Source organism: Mytilus edulis, chromosome 4, assembly GCF_963676685.1.
Source record: "Mytilus edulis chromosome 4, xbMytEdul2.2, whole genome shotgun sequence".
Classification (NCBI taxonomy): domain Eukaryota; kingdom Metazoa; phylum Mollusca; class Bivalvia; order Mytilida; family Mytilidae; genus Mytilus; species Mytilus edulis.
In genome coordinates, this window is record NC_092347.1 from 17,288,746 (window position 1) to 17,305,537 (window position 16,792).

At 29.8% G+C, this 16,792-nt stretch overlaps 2 protein-coding genes across 4 annotated transcripts in view; one reads left to right on the forward strand and one right to left on the reverse strand.

Moving 5' to 3' along the window:
* Positions 1-16,792, forward strand: part of LOC139521744 (coiled-coil domain-containing protein 172-like) — a 388,671-nt gene that overhangs the window by 231,824 nt on the left and 140,055 nt on the right. The window lies entirely within an intron of this gene.
* LOC139521737 (signal recognition particle subunit SRP72-like) overlaps positions 1-16,792 on the reverse strand; it is a 38,180-nt gene that overhangs the window by 10,002 nt on the left and 11,386 nt on the right. Inside the window, exons 12-17 of one of the 3 annotated variants that reach the window (XR_011664058.1) lie at positions 16,363-16,500; positions 15,980-16,075; positions 7,392-7,495; positions 6,095-6,172; positions 2,512-5,422; positions 398-1,386 (exon numbers count right to left, since the gene is read on the reverse strand). Coding sequence is in view for 1 of the 3 variants with exons in the window: in XM_071315301.1 (XP_071171402.1) it covers positions 5,285-5,422; positions 6,095-6,172; positions 7,392-7,495; positions 15,980-16,075; positions 16,363-16,500 (554 nt within the window). In the remaining 2 variants the exon portion in view is untranslated. Of the gene's footprint in view, positions 1-397; positions 1,387-2,464; positions 5,423-6,094; positions 6,173-7,391; positions 7,496-15,979; positions 16,076-16,362; positions 16,501-16,792 lie in introns of those variants that run through there. The other 2 variants (XR_011664057.1, XM_071315301.1) reach the window with 2 other exon arrangements.

Sequence of the window (16,792 nt, forward strand, 5' to 3'; positions counted from 1 at the left end):
CATTCTTACAGGTTTCACATCTTCCAGTACTGTATATGATTGAGGTATGAATTCTACTATGAATGTCAGTGGATGATATTAGAGGGTAAAACAGCATGCAATCTTTTCTTTTTTTTACAAAAAGAGAAAGTATACCATAAGAGAAGATTATAGGTTTAACAACTCAATCATTTGATATACACTTTTGTTATTTCATTTGATTATATAAAATAAACCTGATAAAGTCACCTTCTTTTTTTTATTACACACTGTATTAGAATCACATAACTCCACAGTTGATATCATTATGAAACCTATATACACCATTGTAAAGTTCAGATCTCTCTTTACAGTCAGGGATATGTAATGCATAATACTGTGTATTATATAAAATGGGAAACAGGTGTGATAAAAACTATTGGAAAGCACAACAGATAACGTCTCCAAATAATAGATGTAAAAACAAATGGACAGAATATATTTTGCATATTAAAACTTTTGACTATGAACATCAATTTCCTGATGTATGTTGAAAATTTCCTCTTAATTCTTTCTGAATATAATTTCTGTAAGATTTTCTTACAGGTTTCACATCTTCCAGTACTGTATATGATTGCTGTATGAATTCTACTATGAATGTCAGTGGCTGATATTAGAGGGTAAAACAGTATGGTATCATATCTGCAGGTTAAAGAAATGCAATATTTTCTTTTTTTTTTAAAGAGAAGTTACCAGAAGAGAGGATAATAGGTTCAACAACTCATTAGAATTGGAAATCATTTCAGATCAACTGTTGTTTTTTCATTTGATTGTAAAAACCAACCTGCCAAAGTCCCTTTTTTTTATTATATTTAAGTGTTGTCAAATCGTACACTTTTGCCTAACCAGTTACTTGGATAATTGTTCGACCGATTAACCGGTTTACCGGTAATTTAAGTTGGTGTTTGAAAGCCTTATCAATAGAACCCTTCACATAGATATAAGTTGTGGTATGAGTGTCAATTTGACAACAAGTCATAAATACGCTTTTAGAATTCAAGTTTTTCCTTTAGGATTATAAGGCTTGTCTGTGAGGATTCCTGGAGAAGTTTGACGTTTAATAATCAAATACACCGTATCAACTATAGCGTTTGTACCAACTTCAGATTAAAAAATCCAAAAAAATTGAATATGTCATATGTCTGAAACCGATTGTTTTTTCCTTTTCTCTTGTTGTCTCCGAAAATAATAGAGTGTGTTTCAATTTGATATGATTAATTATAAAAAAGAAGATGTGGTATGATTGTCAATGAGACAATTCTTCACAAGAGACCAAAATGACACAGAAATTAACAACTAAAGGTCATTGTACATGCTGTACGACCTGTTTCTTCACTGTGTTTGCTATTTTCTTTAAACGGATAGTAGCTACGATTTTCATTAAAATTACTGTTTTAATCTATATGCCGGATTTTGTACAAAAAGTATAATAAATATGATTAAAACAAATACTGGTTACTTTCCATTTATCATTTAGAAGCTTTTTAACATTTAACACCTAAATTTATTTCTTGTCTATAGATAATAATTCGATGTTAAGCCCAACCCTTATTCATATGACCTATGTTGATCTGAACTCTTCAGTTCCCAATGCGCAATCGCACATTGTGCCTCAAAGGGAAACTTGTCGAACAGGGGAATGTTATCGCGGAAATGGTACGTGAATTTACGTTTCTGCGAGAAAAGAAACAAAAAAGAGGTGCAGACAAATTATTGTAAATTAAAAATAAAAAACGGCAATGAGATCGGTAATTAAAATCACTCAAAAACACCTGCGACGCAGGCTTAGTCAAACAGAAGTAGCCGACGGTTGCGTAACTTGTTTACATTACTTAAAAATTCCAGATCATGTGAAAATAAATCGCAACGTGTTCATTATTGTCAAAAATATGTTAATAAATTTACGTGCAGGAATCTCCCACCTTAGAAGAAATTAGAAATCAACTTCCTACAATTTAGTATTATTCTTCGCGTGTTTCCTTCATGGAGGCCCCTATTCAACACACAAACACGTGTATACGTTATCGGCATGGTTTGGAAGTACAAATGTAATAACAAGTGTATAATATCGCCATTGTTGGAGAATCTTGGGTTGGAATAATATGCCGGTTTTTGTTATATTTTTTATTTACATAATTTGATAAATGACGTCAAATATGTACGTTTAATATAAAGTAATTATCAAATACGTAAGAAAACAAAAAGCACGTGTTCATATCTATTTATATCTTGGTTAGCTCACTCGCTGTGTCGGCAAAGTTCGGGAAGTAAGCCCGATGCATAATTAATGAGATGAATAGGCACGCAACACGATATGAATTATCAATTATTAACACTTCTGTAGTTTATGAAAACATTCTAGCGATCTTATTGCTTATTTTTAGTACATATCTTTGATTTTTGCAGCTTAAAAACTTGTTCATAATTTTGTCAAAATCGTAGCTACTATCCCTTTAAGCATGTTACTCATACTTTCATGTATACATTGAGTACATTCACATTGGTTTGCATTTCACAATTTTTGAATTTAAAGTAATACTAACCCTTGCACTACGGATATTGCACATTTAAATGTAGGCTTACACAATATTAGATCGAAAACGAAATAATAAATAATTAGTAAAATAATATCTCATTACTGATTAAAGTTACTGTTAAAAAAACATGTTTACTAATTATGTTTCTTAAAGATCCTGCCCCGAACTCTAATTAATTTTATGTTTTTAGGATTAACAATAGCAATCAATATACTGGACAATTGATCTGTCAAACTAATTACCACGACGACAATTTTTAAATAAAACAACTATTTAATGATTTGTTTTTCAACACAAATTTATATCAAATCTATGGAAATTGAAAAAAGTCTGGTTAACCGGTTAGCGTTTTTGGTATTCGGTCAGTCGACCAATTAACCGGTTAACCGTTGACAACACTATGAAACCTATATAATTTCAAAAGTTTAAGGTTAGATATAATGAACAGAAACCAATATTGAACTATTATATTAACCTTGTAATATAATCAAAGGTCAGATTCAGTTGTATAAGCCAGAGGAAATGGAGATTTAGATCAATCTATATGTCAATTAGATTTTTTTGTTAACATTTGATTTACAGGTTGAACAATCTACTAATATTTCAAGTATAATAATGACACCTCTAACAAACAGATATTATATATATAAGAATAGTGAAAAGGATAGTGTAATATGACTTCTAGATTTATTAAACGATTTCCACTCCCTGATTTCAGGTGAGACAACATCGTAAAAAACAAAGAAATCAATAGACAAGTTTTATCAATGGTTTGTAGTAATAGTACATGGTCAATACTCATTATTTATTCATTAGAGTCAGGCTATCACTATTTGACACACCATTATCTATAATTCATCCATTTGTCAGGCTTTTAATTCATCACTGTTAAAGACTCATTTGTTCTATAATAAAAGCCAATGTAGATCATGCTAATACAAATCAATTACAATACTAAAGGCCCTTACCAATAATAAATATTATTTACCATTAGAATTAGTTTGTTTGTATTTTTCAAATAACGGTTTTCCTAAATGAAAATTACTGGTTTGTATCAAATATGATAATAAGATATGAGCATAACCATTTGATGTAATAATTTTTTATATCTGAAGATATTAACTATAAAATTTGGAGATATGGTATGATTGTCAATGTGACCTGTATCCATTAAAGTACAAATGAAGTGGATGTACTTCACCAAGCACTACTACAAAAATGTATCCAACAGTTCCTGAATAGCAGTTGTAGATTTAATTTTTCTGCAACATACAATGCATATTGGTTACTTTTGTTTAACCTATATAAACTGAATACCTTAATTTTTTAATTCAGAAAATACATGGCTAAAACTGGTTTGGTTACCACATTTATCTTCTTCCATTAATTGATTCATATTTTAGTGAGTTACAAAATACAAGTATTTAAATTGTTAAGACTTAGGGGTGTATTCAGGATTTTAGATTAGGGGTGCATAAACTTGAATTTTTCACGAGTGGAGCAAGTGGAAAATTATTTTAAGGTAAAATTATCGAAATATTCTTTCTTTAACTTAGGACAATCCAAAAGATTTAGGTTATATATCAATGGGACAGTAACCTAGCAAGTTTAAAGTAACAAAAACTCATGCTGTATTCTAAAAGTTATTCTATTTTTCAACATAAATCACAGAGCAGGAAAAAGCTGGACAGGATTTGTTTTTGTTTAAGTAGTTTATCTCATACTTCAAGCTTATTTATGTTATGAATGTCATTTTCATGGACCTTTTGACAATTTTTTTTCCATATCTATATTTGTCAGTTTCTTTTAGATAAATGTGGCAACACAATTGTTTATACTTCAGTGAATATTTTTCCCATTAGACAAATTTGATTTTCTCACTTCTCTGTCAACAATATCAGCTTGATAAATTCACCATCATTTATTGATCACATTCAAATACATCAAGGAAGAAATTGGCAACATGTTGAAATTATCTTCATATCTACCAATAGTTGTATATAAGAAATTCAACATTGAACAGTCAAATAAATATAATTTATTATAAAAATCATAAGACCTATACTTTTATTGGACCAAATATACCATGAAGTGTAATCAAAACACTCAATGACATCAAATTTACAAGGTCATGGCGGTAAAGGGATATGTTTTTTTCACTAAATACTGTCTTCACTTAACATGCTTGATATCAAATAAAAGAAATTGTGAATTCAGAGTCTAAATTGCACAGAGGAGTTCAAATAATACCATAATTATACTGAATAGTTAGACAAGTTGTTTTGTAATACTTCAACTAACATAATCTCAATGCTGTATATAATTTTCTATATAATTTTCTACAGAATTTGTGGGCCAGGAAAAGTAATCTTCATGCAATTTCTTTTAAAGTAGAAATATCAATAAATACATCAGAACTGTTTGTCTGCCATGATAAAAACATGTGATTTTACAGTTTGTTTGTTTCGATGATGCATTCAATTGTTTTTCACAACAATATGTTTTTGTGAGGTTCAATGTTTCCCCAGTGTTTTGGATAAGATTCAAGACCTTTATTAAATCCCTACACCTACATCTACGACAGAAAGAAAAGTGGGATTCAGAGTCTGTAGTCCATTAATATAGTAAGAGTCTAGAACAGGGCTGGTCTTAAAATTTAAAGACTGTATTGAATTTTTGGCCTAGCAATCTTAATGAAACCTATACATCAATATGAAAATATTACTTACGGTCCAGGTGAGGGCTGAGCATCAGATTTCAGAGCTTTCTTGATGTATTTTGGTCCTAGTGAGCTAAATGAGGCTTCAAGTGTTTCCACATCAATACCTTGAACAATGTCCTCAACTGGTGGTAAATCAGCACTTATTCTGTTTGCATTTAAGGTCAATCAATGCTAAATTTTCAAAAGATGTACAATTAAACCCATTAAGAGTTTTCCCTTTTAGATAATAGATAAAACACAAGATTTTAACTGGCTATTTACTGAAAAAAACAAAGTTGAATTCAAATATACCCTAATCAAGCAACCATTGAAATAAGGGTCAAAATAAATATGCAGCAATTTTGGCAAACTCATTTCAAGGTCAAATTTAACAAGAGTATTTTCTCCTGTACTGATGAAAAGATTTTCAAATTCTAAAGAAGTAAAACTCAGTGGTTGTTGAAATAACTATGGAAAAATTGAAATAGCTAGTTTTAAAACATGTGTGCATTGCTGATTTCTTTATAATAAATTATTATCATGATTATGGAGACCTATATTTTGATTCTTTCTTTGCAGTACAATGTATATGTTTTATTTTCATCTGGTCATTATCAAAATGGGGAAGCCATTCTAAACGATAGAAATATATCATGCGTAGCTCTCCCTGCTTTGAATATACTTTTGTTCTTTTTTGTTTTCATCAGCTGATCAATATTTGTATTAGATTTGGACTTTCAAATATTTTTGCCTGGATCATTACCAAAGAGACATGCATTGTTGAAATGCACATCTAGTGCAGTAAAATTGGTACAATTAATGTTATAACAAAGGATACTTTTGTGCTTTTGCCTGATCAAACTGTGAATATGCTGAAATCAACTCTGCCAGTATACGTGGATCCTTAGGATTTGATCTACAAAACAAGAGACATTTATTGTTTATGCAATGTTCTAATATTAAATCAAAATAACAAAATATTTCAATTATAAATACTTTGTCAAACATTTAAAAGACTGCAAACAAATTCTAGGTTGGGGGACAGGGATCCAATTGATGCAACAATCGTCACTGAAGCCCTGATACTAACAGTGTCAAACATAATAAAACAGAACTACCAATCCTTACTTCTCTAGGAGTTATATGTAGGAGTAGTAAAAAAGCAAAAACAAACAAATAATTCTTTAGGGATTGACGGCTAATTAAAAGTTTTAAGGTTTTTATCCTGCGTTCTCAACTACAAACTGTCATGTGGTGGTGGGCAGTGTAACAGTTTATTGTTTATTTATATTCAACTTAATAATATTTACAATTTAACATATACAATAAAGTATATACCAGGGTTCACAAGTTGAAAACCTATGTGTAACACTTTTTAATATATTCAACATTTATTGTTTATGCAATGTTCTAATATTATCAAGATTTCATGGTGACTGATGGAAATATAGAGCTAACTACTATCAAGTCTATAACTTATTTGTGTAATGGTAGATAGCTTATATGTACCATATTAAGTGATTTTACGAATGATTGGTTGGGAGTGTTAGATTGTAAGCAAAATGGGAACAAATTTTGTCTGGCACAGGGCACAGGACCTGTATGGAGAGTTGTCTCATATCTCTTAGTAAAAAAAAAAGTTGGTCCAATTTTTTAACCACAGGTTCAAGCATGTGTTACTACAATCCTGTCCCCTTTCTATTAATGTGACCAACCGAATTAGATTGTTTACCGGGTTTGTAATAACATCAGCAATACTTCTGTGCCACATGTGGAGCAGGATCTGCTTACTCTTCCAGAGCACATGTTTTTAGTGGGGTTTGTTGCTAAGTCTTAGTTTTCTATGTTGTGTCTTGTGTACTATTTTTTGTCCGTTTTTCTTTTTCTTTTTTAGCCATGGCTTTGTCAGTTTATTTTTGATCTATGAGTTTGAATGCCCCTCTGGTATCTTTTTTAGCCATGGCTTTGTCAGTTTATTTTTGATCTATGAGTTTGAATGTCCCTCTGGTATCTTTCTTTCTTAGCCATGGCTTTGTCAGTTTATTTTTGATCTATGAGTTTGAATGTCCCTATGGTATCTTTCGCCTCTCTTTTACATTGTCAATAATCTGGCCCATAGAAGAAGTAAAGCTTACTTTCTGAGTTCTTCTAACATAGCAGCAGCTTGTTGTGGATTACCCATCTGTATTTGTAATGTAGTGTTAGCTCTCATTAAAGTCGACATGCAGGCAGAAGATGGCTGAAATATATAAATAAACCATTGCTTATTCTGTTGTATCAAGTCATATCTTTTTTCTCTCTCGAAAAAAAGTCAAAGTTATCTCGAAACTTTAATTACCGGTATCATTAAAACTTACTCCATAGCCCTAATTTAGAGGAAAACCTCTTGTAATATATAACAATATGTAATGTTTATCAAGGACACCATATCAACATAAAACAAACAAAAACTTTTATAAAATGACCATCATTGTACCTGAACAATACATGTACAACTGTTTAGACAGCCGTGGGTCACACTAAAATAAAGATAACTTGGCAAAGATAAGTAATTCTGATGGTCTGCATAATAATTTGGATAAACAGAGTGGTCAAAGGAGAAAAAAAATATATGTCCCTGCCGCTTTTAGCTCGTCTTAATGCTTTCAATGAATTTATATGATCAATTAGAAATACTGTGAGCACTTCTTTTTTAAGGTTCTTTTTTATAATCATTCAGTATGGCTTCTGACAGTGTACCGGTTTTTCGTTTGACTTCCCAAAGAAATATTTCAGAAGAAACATTTAGAGCTAAGACATTTTAGTCAAACAGCTTGATGCATACATTTATATCCATAGAATTGAATTTTAATAACCATGCATTTCACTATTTTTCTAAAAGCCATTCTAAATACATGTATGAGTAAAGATCAAAATAATATCATAAAAGTTACTGAAAATGGCATATAAATGTCTGAGGAGTTAGTCAGAAATCAACCTATTACGGGATAAAACAAAACAGACTTCAGAATGTTGTTATCAACCTATTACAGGATAAAACAAAACAGACTTCAGAATGTTGTTATCAACCTATTACGGCATAAAACAAAACAGACTTCAGAATGTTGTCAACATCATGTTTACAAAATTTTAACAAAAGTGCTCATAGTTTTTTAAAAACTGTCAATGGAATATTTTCTATAAGAAGATATTGTTAATATTTCTGACGTAAGAATCCATATGAAATCACAAAAATTCTTAACATTTATGTAATTACTTTTATTAATGTGTACATGAGTTGTAAACAGCTAATAGTGTATTTATTTGACTTCCACTGACCTATTTACATGTAGGTGTCTTCGATTTTCACACATATTTTTGTTGTTTTATGTATGACGAAAAAAGGTGTTAGAAAAAAGGTGTTTATTTCAGAATAAAGAAATTACATAAATGGTAAAATTACATTGGTTATTTAATTGTAGGGACATAAAAAAATAATATTTAAATTTATATCTTATTCATTTTAACACGTTTAAATCAAAATAACAAAGTATTTCAATTGTAAATACTTGGTCAAACATTCCAAAGACTATGCAAAACATTTCATATTCAATGTATGCAACAAGTGTCACTGAAGCCTTGATACTATGTAGTGTCATACATAATAAAACAGAACTACCAATCCTTATTTCTCTAGGAGTTATAAGTAGGAGTATTGAAAAAGCAAAAACAAACAAATAATTCTTTAGGGATGGATGGCTTATTGAAAGTTTTAAGGTTTTTATCCTGCGTTCTCAACTACATACTGTCATGTGGTGGGAAATGTAATAGTTTATTGTTGATATACTATATTATATATAAAATAAAGTATATATCAGGGTTCAAAAGTTGAAAGCCTATGTTTTACATTTTTTAATATATTCAACTTAATAGTTTATATACAGTTTACAACTTTACATATACAATAAAGCATATACCAAGGTTCAAAAGTTGAAAGCCTATGTGTAACACTTTTTAAAAAGTATATATAAGACTTTGGCAAAAAAATACATGACATTTTATAAGAATGAAAAAAAAGTCTCCCATCCTATTAAACATTGATGGCAACCATGATTTTAGCAACACTTTATTTCAACATTTTATCAATTGACAGGAAAAAAAATTGTCAAATAAAGAGCAACCTTGTACAAATCTGTCTTAATGTTGACAAAATTAAAAATAGACAAGTGACAGAAGTCATTGTATTGTATTGTAAAGGAGTATTCAGTTTAATTCTTATTTTGACATTTTAAGAAAGGAGTGCAGGTTCAAGATTCAATAATGGCCCTGACATTTAAGCACAAATATTTTAATGTATATAACTGACACAAAATGAAATTGTTTATATTTATTATTTTCATTTATACGATTGCCACAAAAATCTGACTGGTGAGACCTGAAATTGAGTGCGGTCATATCATTTCAAAATATACACACATTATTTTCTAAATCATGTCAAAACCAAAGCACTAGCTATAGACATGTGTAAGATGTCAGTCCTTCAGAATCAATAGTCAGTGAATGTCAAGATGAACAACTGCAGTAAAAGTACTGTTCTTCAAATATAGTTGTCAAGTTCTAGCATTTCATAAGCTTGTTGCCTCATCTACATTCATTCATTCATTTTCACTTTTCATTCATTTTTTCAAAATTCCAATTTTGCTCAGTAAAATATTTTTTTCTCTTCTTTCTCAAAACAATTATGTCAGAACTCGCTAAATAGGAATATCAACCCTAATTTTACTTTTCTTACATATTGGAACTACTAATAGTGAATTTGAATTAGGCAAGTTATTTTTTGGTTGAGGTTTTTTTGGTAAAAGGGAGATAAACCAGTTTGAAAAATTTCTCATACCTTGACATGTGTAATAGGTAACATATAAGTAAAGTATGATTTGTGTATGTTCCAGACAATATGAGTATTTGGATCGTATGCATACTGTCTGGACCGTATATGTTTACTCGTACGGTCGACCATACGTGTACAGTTCGAATGTATGGGTATATGCGTACAGTCTAGTACAAGCTGGATCAATAATGTATTTCAAATTGAATCAGTATTGGTTAATTTTAGGGGAACAAATCTTTATATAATATGCAAAATTTGCATGACAGTTTGTACAAGCATGCATCTTTACCAATAAAACCATCAACCCTTATTAACAATCGGGGAAGATCTTATCAACAACTGGTATGATTAGAGTAACAAAGAACTCATACTTTTTAAATCTTTGCATTAGTTTTCGACAAGTTTTTATTATTTTTTTACTTATTTTATTTCTATAGATTTTTTTTTTTTTACAATTTTTGTCAGTTTTTGTAGTAAAGTTCCTAAATATTCTCAAAAAAAAAATCTTCCAACATTATGATTACTTCCAACATGTCCAAAAACTTCAATTTCAATGAGTGAAAGTTGATTCCATGTAATTTGCCAATTCAGGAGATTAACAGATTAAAATATCCTGTCTTTTTTAAATAGTTAAAATAAGGTTTTATCTAATCTACAATTAAACTTTTAAAATTGATTCGAGATTGTAGTTATCTTGATCTGTAATATATTTTCTAATCTAATCAGTAAACTTGACCATCTTCCTGAAACAATTAACTAGTCAGATACGCGTATGGTCTGACCGTATGGCCGAAAAAGTACACATACTGTCCAGACCGTACGCAAGTGGTCCAAATACTCATATGGTCTGGAACATGTTTAAAGCCATAATGTCTTTAAAATGTAAATCCTGATGCTCCCAGAACAGTGATATTCAGATTAAAAGATTTTTTTTAGATAAAGTTGTATCTTGATGTATTCTTTGTTGAAACATACTAATTTTTGAAAAGTAACAGCCTACCATTTCCATTGCTCAAAAGTTGTCAAAACATTCTTTCGACATCAATTTTCATGTTGCTTATTAATATTTGCTTATGTATTCTCAAAATGACATTTTCAAACAGAGTGTAACAACCTATAAAATCCATAAAATCATGATTCCTCAGATGTGCAATGGCAATTATACACACAAGTCATATGACATGTTCTAAATAAAATTCTGTATCAGTGCTCACGATTTAGAGATTTAGAGGAGAAGGTACAAAAATCTGACAGTGTCAGAACGTATCTGTAAATTGTGTGGTACTGAGGTTGAGGATGAAATTCATTTTCTTCTTCAGTGCCACAAACTTTCAAATATTCATTTCAAATTTTTAAATGAAATAAAACAACGGTTTAAAAATTTAGTGGTTTAGATATTAAATCACAATTTATTTGGCTAATGTCCTCTGAAGATATTTTCATACTCCAGAAACTCGGAGAATTATTGGAAAATTTATCCTCATATAGGAAAGTTTCCTTAAATGATATATAGATATAGTAATGCCCAGTGACCCCCTTTTTTTAACCTAGTTATATTATTAAACACTGTGCTTGTTGTATTCTACTTGTCTTAATAAATATTATTATTATTTTTTTTTTTATAACATTGTGTCTTAATCATATTGAATCACTTGTAATCATTTGTATGTAATTAATGTTGATTGTTCTGCTCCTTGGGGGCGCTTTGATTAGCAATAAAGTATATTTGAAATTTGAATTTTGTTCTAAGAGTAGGTAGTGCTAATTAATATGCATCAAGTGTAGGGTGTGATAATAACGGATGTTATGATGCAAGACACATAAAATGTGATGAAAACAGATGTCACGAACGTAAGACATGTAGGATGTGATGAAAACAATGGTCACAACGTAAGACATACCAAGTTTCTGTGATATCCCAACTGTGTTTTAAGTAGGAAGGTGCTGTTAAACTTGAAATTTAATTATCAATTGATTTATAAACAAGTTCAAATGAAATACAAGGCAGTTTCCGTGTGGTAAATCATATAAATTAAATACAAATAAAGTATGTCAAAGAGTATGAGTAATACAGGGAATCAAATACTAATTAGAAACTCAATAAAATAGTTTCACGATAGAACATTGTCCCCTTCTTTCATTAAATTAAAAATATTTAAAAAATGCCCCTCACAGAAAGAAAAAAAAGTCACTTTATAACCATAATTTAAAAATAGTTATGTATGTTTGTGCAATATTATCAATTAAATGGTTTCTGAAAGTCTTCAATTTACAATTTTATGAATATGTTGCACCATTTTCGAGCGAAATATTGTTTAAAAACAATAACAAACACAACATCATTGAAATGGACAATGAAGCATCACATCAGTGATTTTCTAACATAATATATATTTGTGAGAGTGCTTTCTTTAAGATTATAAAATGTAACTTCTGTTAGACTTTGTAATCGTTAATATTGTAAATGTGTTTATTTAAAATTATTGCTCAAATTATAGTTTACTTAATTGGTACATGTAGGGATTGAGCGATTTAAATATTGTATTTAAAGTCATAAGAAACGAGTGACCGGTGAAAAATACCGCTCTTCCAATTCTTAAACCAATGCATACAAACACCATAAACTTAGTCTAAAGTGCATGAATTTATCATTTTTTTTGTGTAATTTTCATATAATCGTCCTTTTTTTTTCAATCGGTCAGTGTTGTTGTGAAAATATGGCAGGTAATTAAAGTTCGTGTTTTGAAGTCGAAGTTTAACGACTGTCACCTGTTTGTCAACAATCCACAAAAAATCAACAAAAAAGCACGGAAAATGAGCACGTGTTTAACATGTAAATTCAGATAATAGTTTATTTTAAGGACATCCATGCGTATTATGATCACCAGATTTTTACGAGATGGGTCACACTGAGGTCACTTTGCATGCGGAAAATATGTCGGGGGGAATTGCTTCCTGGAAGGGAGCAATTAAAATAAAGTAAACTTCTTCTAAATATGAATAAATTAAAAAAATTTCTTCAGAAAAAACTATATGTACATAAGTTTTATAATGAAAACTATCCATTGAGTTATAAAAAAACATATGCATTATTTTTTTTATTTGAGGTTTCTTATGACTTTAATGCTGGGACTATAATGATCTAGCCAAAGATAATGATTTAGAGGGTTAAATGCCAACTGTGCAATGACCAGCAAGGGTAAAATGTGTATTTTTATTTTCCCATTTTGCAGATATATTTACAAGGGTGTACTTGATTAGTAATTCACCAGAAAGTTGTCACGAATACATACAATATCATCTTCTTATAGTTTAGAACATAATACCAGTGTTCTAGTTGTGACTCAAAAATGTATTCTCAAAATGACATTTTCAAACAGAGTGTAACAACCTATAAAATCCATAAAATATGATTCCTCAGATGTGCAATGGCAATTTATTATAATTATATTTGAATTTCACCTCAATCAATGTACACTCCGATCACAATAATAAATGTACTCAAAAAGTTTCTATTGTACAGTATCAAAATAACAGGTATTTCAAAAATATTTTACCAAAAAAGTATAGAGATAATTTTTTTCTTCAAATGTTTTAAAGTATAGCGAATAACAGACATTTATTTTACAAAATACCCTATCATAAAGTTAGACGGATTACAAAATATCAATGAAAAGTTGTAAACATGAGAATTTTACTTCCTTAATTACACACAAGTCATATGTTCTAAGAGTAGGTAGTGCTAATTAATATGCATCAAGTGTAGGATGTGATCATAACAGTGTCATGATGTAAGACACATAAAATGTGATGAAAACAGACGTCATCGAACGTAAGACATGTAGGATGTGATGAAAACAATGGTCACAACGTAAGACATAGGTTGAACAACAGATGCCATACAAAACAAAGTTTCTGTGATATCCCAACTGTGTTTTAAGTAGGAAGTTGCTGTTAAACTTGAAATTTAATTATCAATTGATTTATAAACAAGTTCAAATGAAATACAAGGCAGTTTCCGTGTGGTAAATCATATAAATTAAATACAAATAAAGTATGTCAAAGAGTATGAGTAATACAGGGAATCAAATACTAATTAGAAACTCAATAAAATAGTTTCACGATAGAACATTGTCCCCTTCTTTCATTAAATTAAAAATATTTAAAAAATGCCCCTCACAGAAAGAAAAAAAAGTCACTTTATAACCATAATTTAAAAATAGTTATGTATGTTTGTGCAATATTATCAATTAAATGGTTTCTGAAAGTCTTCAATTTACAATTTTATGAATATGTTGCACCATTTTCGAGCGAAATATTGTTTAAAAACAATAACAAACAAAACATCATTGAAATGGACAATGAAGCATCACATCAGTGATTTTCTAACATAATATATATTTGTGAGAGTGCTTTCTTTAAGATTATAAAATGTAACTTCTGTTAAACTTTGTAATCGTTAATATTGTAAATGTGTTTATTTTAAAATTATTGCTCAAATTATAGTTTACTTAATTGGTACATGTAGGGATTGAGCGATTTAAATATTGTATTTAATGCCTGGGACTATAATGATCTAGCCAAAGATAATGATTTAGAGGGTTAAATGCCAATTGTGCAATGACCAGCAAGGGTAAATGTGTATTTTTATTTTCCCATTTTGCAGATATATTTACAAGGGTGTACTTGATTAGTAATTCACCAGAAAGTTGTCACCCGAATACATACAATATCATCTTCTTATAGTTTAGAACATAATACCAGTGTTCTAGTCATGACTCAAAAACAGAAAGCACAATAAAACCAAGGCATCAAACTTTCCCCTGCTACCTGATATTACCATACTAAATAGTTTATATATTATATATATTTTTGTAAGGGTTTGATAAGGGTAGTAAGCTACCTCAAGATCTGTTTTATTTAAAAAAAGAAATTTATTTTACATAAATTCCAAACTATTATAAGATGACATTTAATGCAAAACATGATTTTAATACTGCAACGGCAATGCATTTCATTTGCGATTTGATATTTATTTTTGTGTAAAGCTGTTGCTAACATATCTATATTGATCTAAGTCTGTGAAAAGACAATTAGGGTTGAACATGACAATTTCCATATGTTTAAGATATAATGGTGACCTTTAGCACCTTATTTATCAATTAAATTAACACAATTTAGAAAAGGACTCAATTTTGTTTTATTTTTACAACTTCATGGGCTAAATAATGACTCTTCTCATATGTCATCTTGTGTTGAAATGATAATTAAAGTTTAGCACCTTCCTACTTAACACCCAGTTGGCATGTAAGAAATGTCTCACAAGCAGAATATGTTTTCTATGACAAATGTTGTTCACACATCTACAGATGATTGTACTAGAAAAATAATTATCTGAAAATCATTAAAATTTACCTAAAAACACCTCCATCCCCTTTTCAAGAGTCATTTTCTATTAGCTCTTGCAAAGTATGTCAACTTTTGTAAAAGAATAATCAAGAAAAATGCCCTAAGAACATGTGATTTTTCAGTTATTAAGGAAATCACATATTTTGTAACGCCCTCTGTCTTTTTCTCAAGGGTATTCATTACATAAATTGTCTGTCAAATACAACATTACTTTACATTTAATAGAACATTTTAAATTCTTGTTAATCTACATTTACATACCTACAAAATGAACAACAACAAAAAATAGAGTCTAATAAATGACAAAAAATCCACAATATCTTTACTGTAATTTTCTTGTACCATGGTCCTTTTGGTTGTATATCTGTTGATACTTTTCTCTTGTAACCATGCAATAGCCAGACTTACCATTCTATAACTTAAGATTCATCTTTTTTAAAAACCTACCTGATTTTTCTTGTACCATGTTATAGCCTGTGTAAGAACTTTAGAAGCTTGTTCCCTGTCCTCTTGTCCCAAGTACAATGTGACCATGGCAGAGACCTAAAATATGTTTCAAGATATAAAATTAAAAAGTCAAACTATCATTGTATAGGGATACAAAAAAATACTTCCATTTCAATTGTTGAAAGTTCTTTTTGTTCATTTATCCTTAAGAAAGATTTAAAGTGAGGTTTAGCAATTAAGTATGCAAATCAAAACTGCTATATCACTATTCACCTTCAATCATGTACCAGCTGACAGTCCCTAATCAAATGGTAAAATCAAAAGCTCAAACACATCAAACAAAAGGATAACAACTGTATGAGATCTATACTAATGAGACTTACCACACCAGGTTTATACTGTAAGTCTCCCATTGTCTTCAGCGTGTCACAGGCATCATATACATGACCTTGTGAGAGATATATCTGTGCCATCACCATCTTTATACTAACTGATCTGGATTGGTGAGATTGCTCATAAGCCTGAAATACAAAATATCTCTTACAATATTATGGATCATTGCAAAGATATCATCTTATTAGTATACAAAATTTGATGCAAACAACAATGTAAAAATAAGAAGATTAGATATGACAACTGCAAATGATTTAACTTTTTATTTCTTATTACAATTTCCTGTATTTCAAGACATGAACAGTAAGAACATCTATGAAATGTACATGTTTGGTCATATCAAAGCTCTGATATCATATATAAATTATATCTTTAAACACAGATAATCAACAGCTACTGGCTTGGATTTGTTCTTTTACA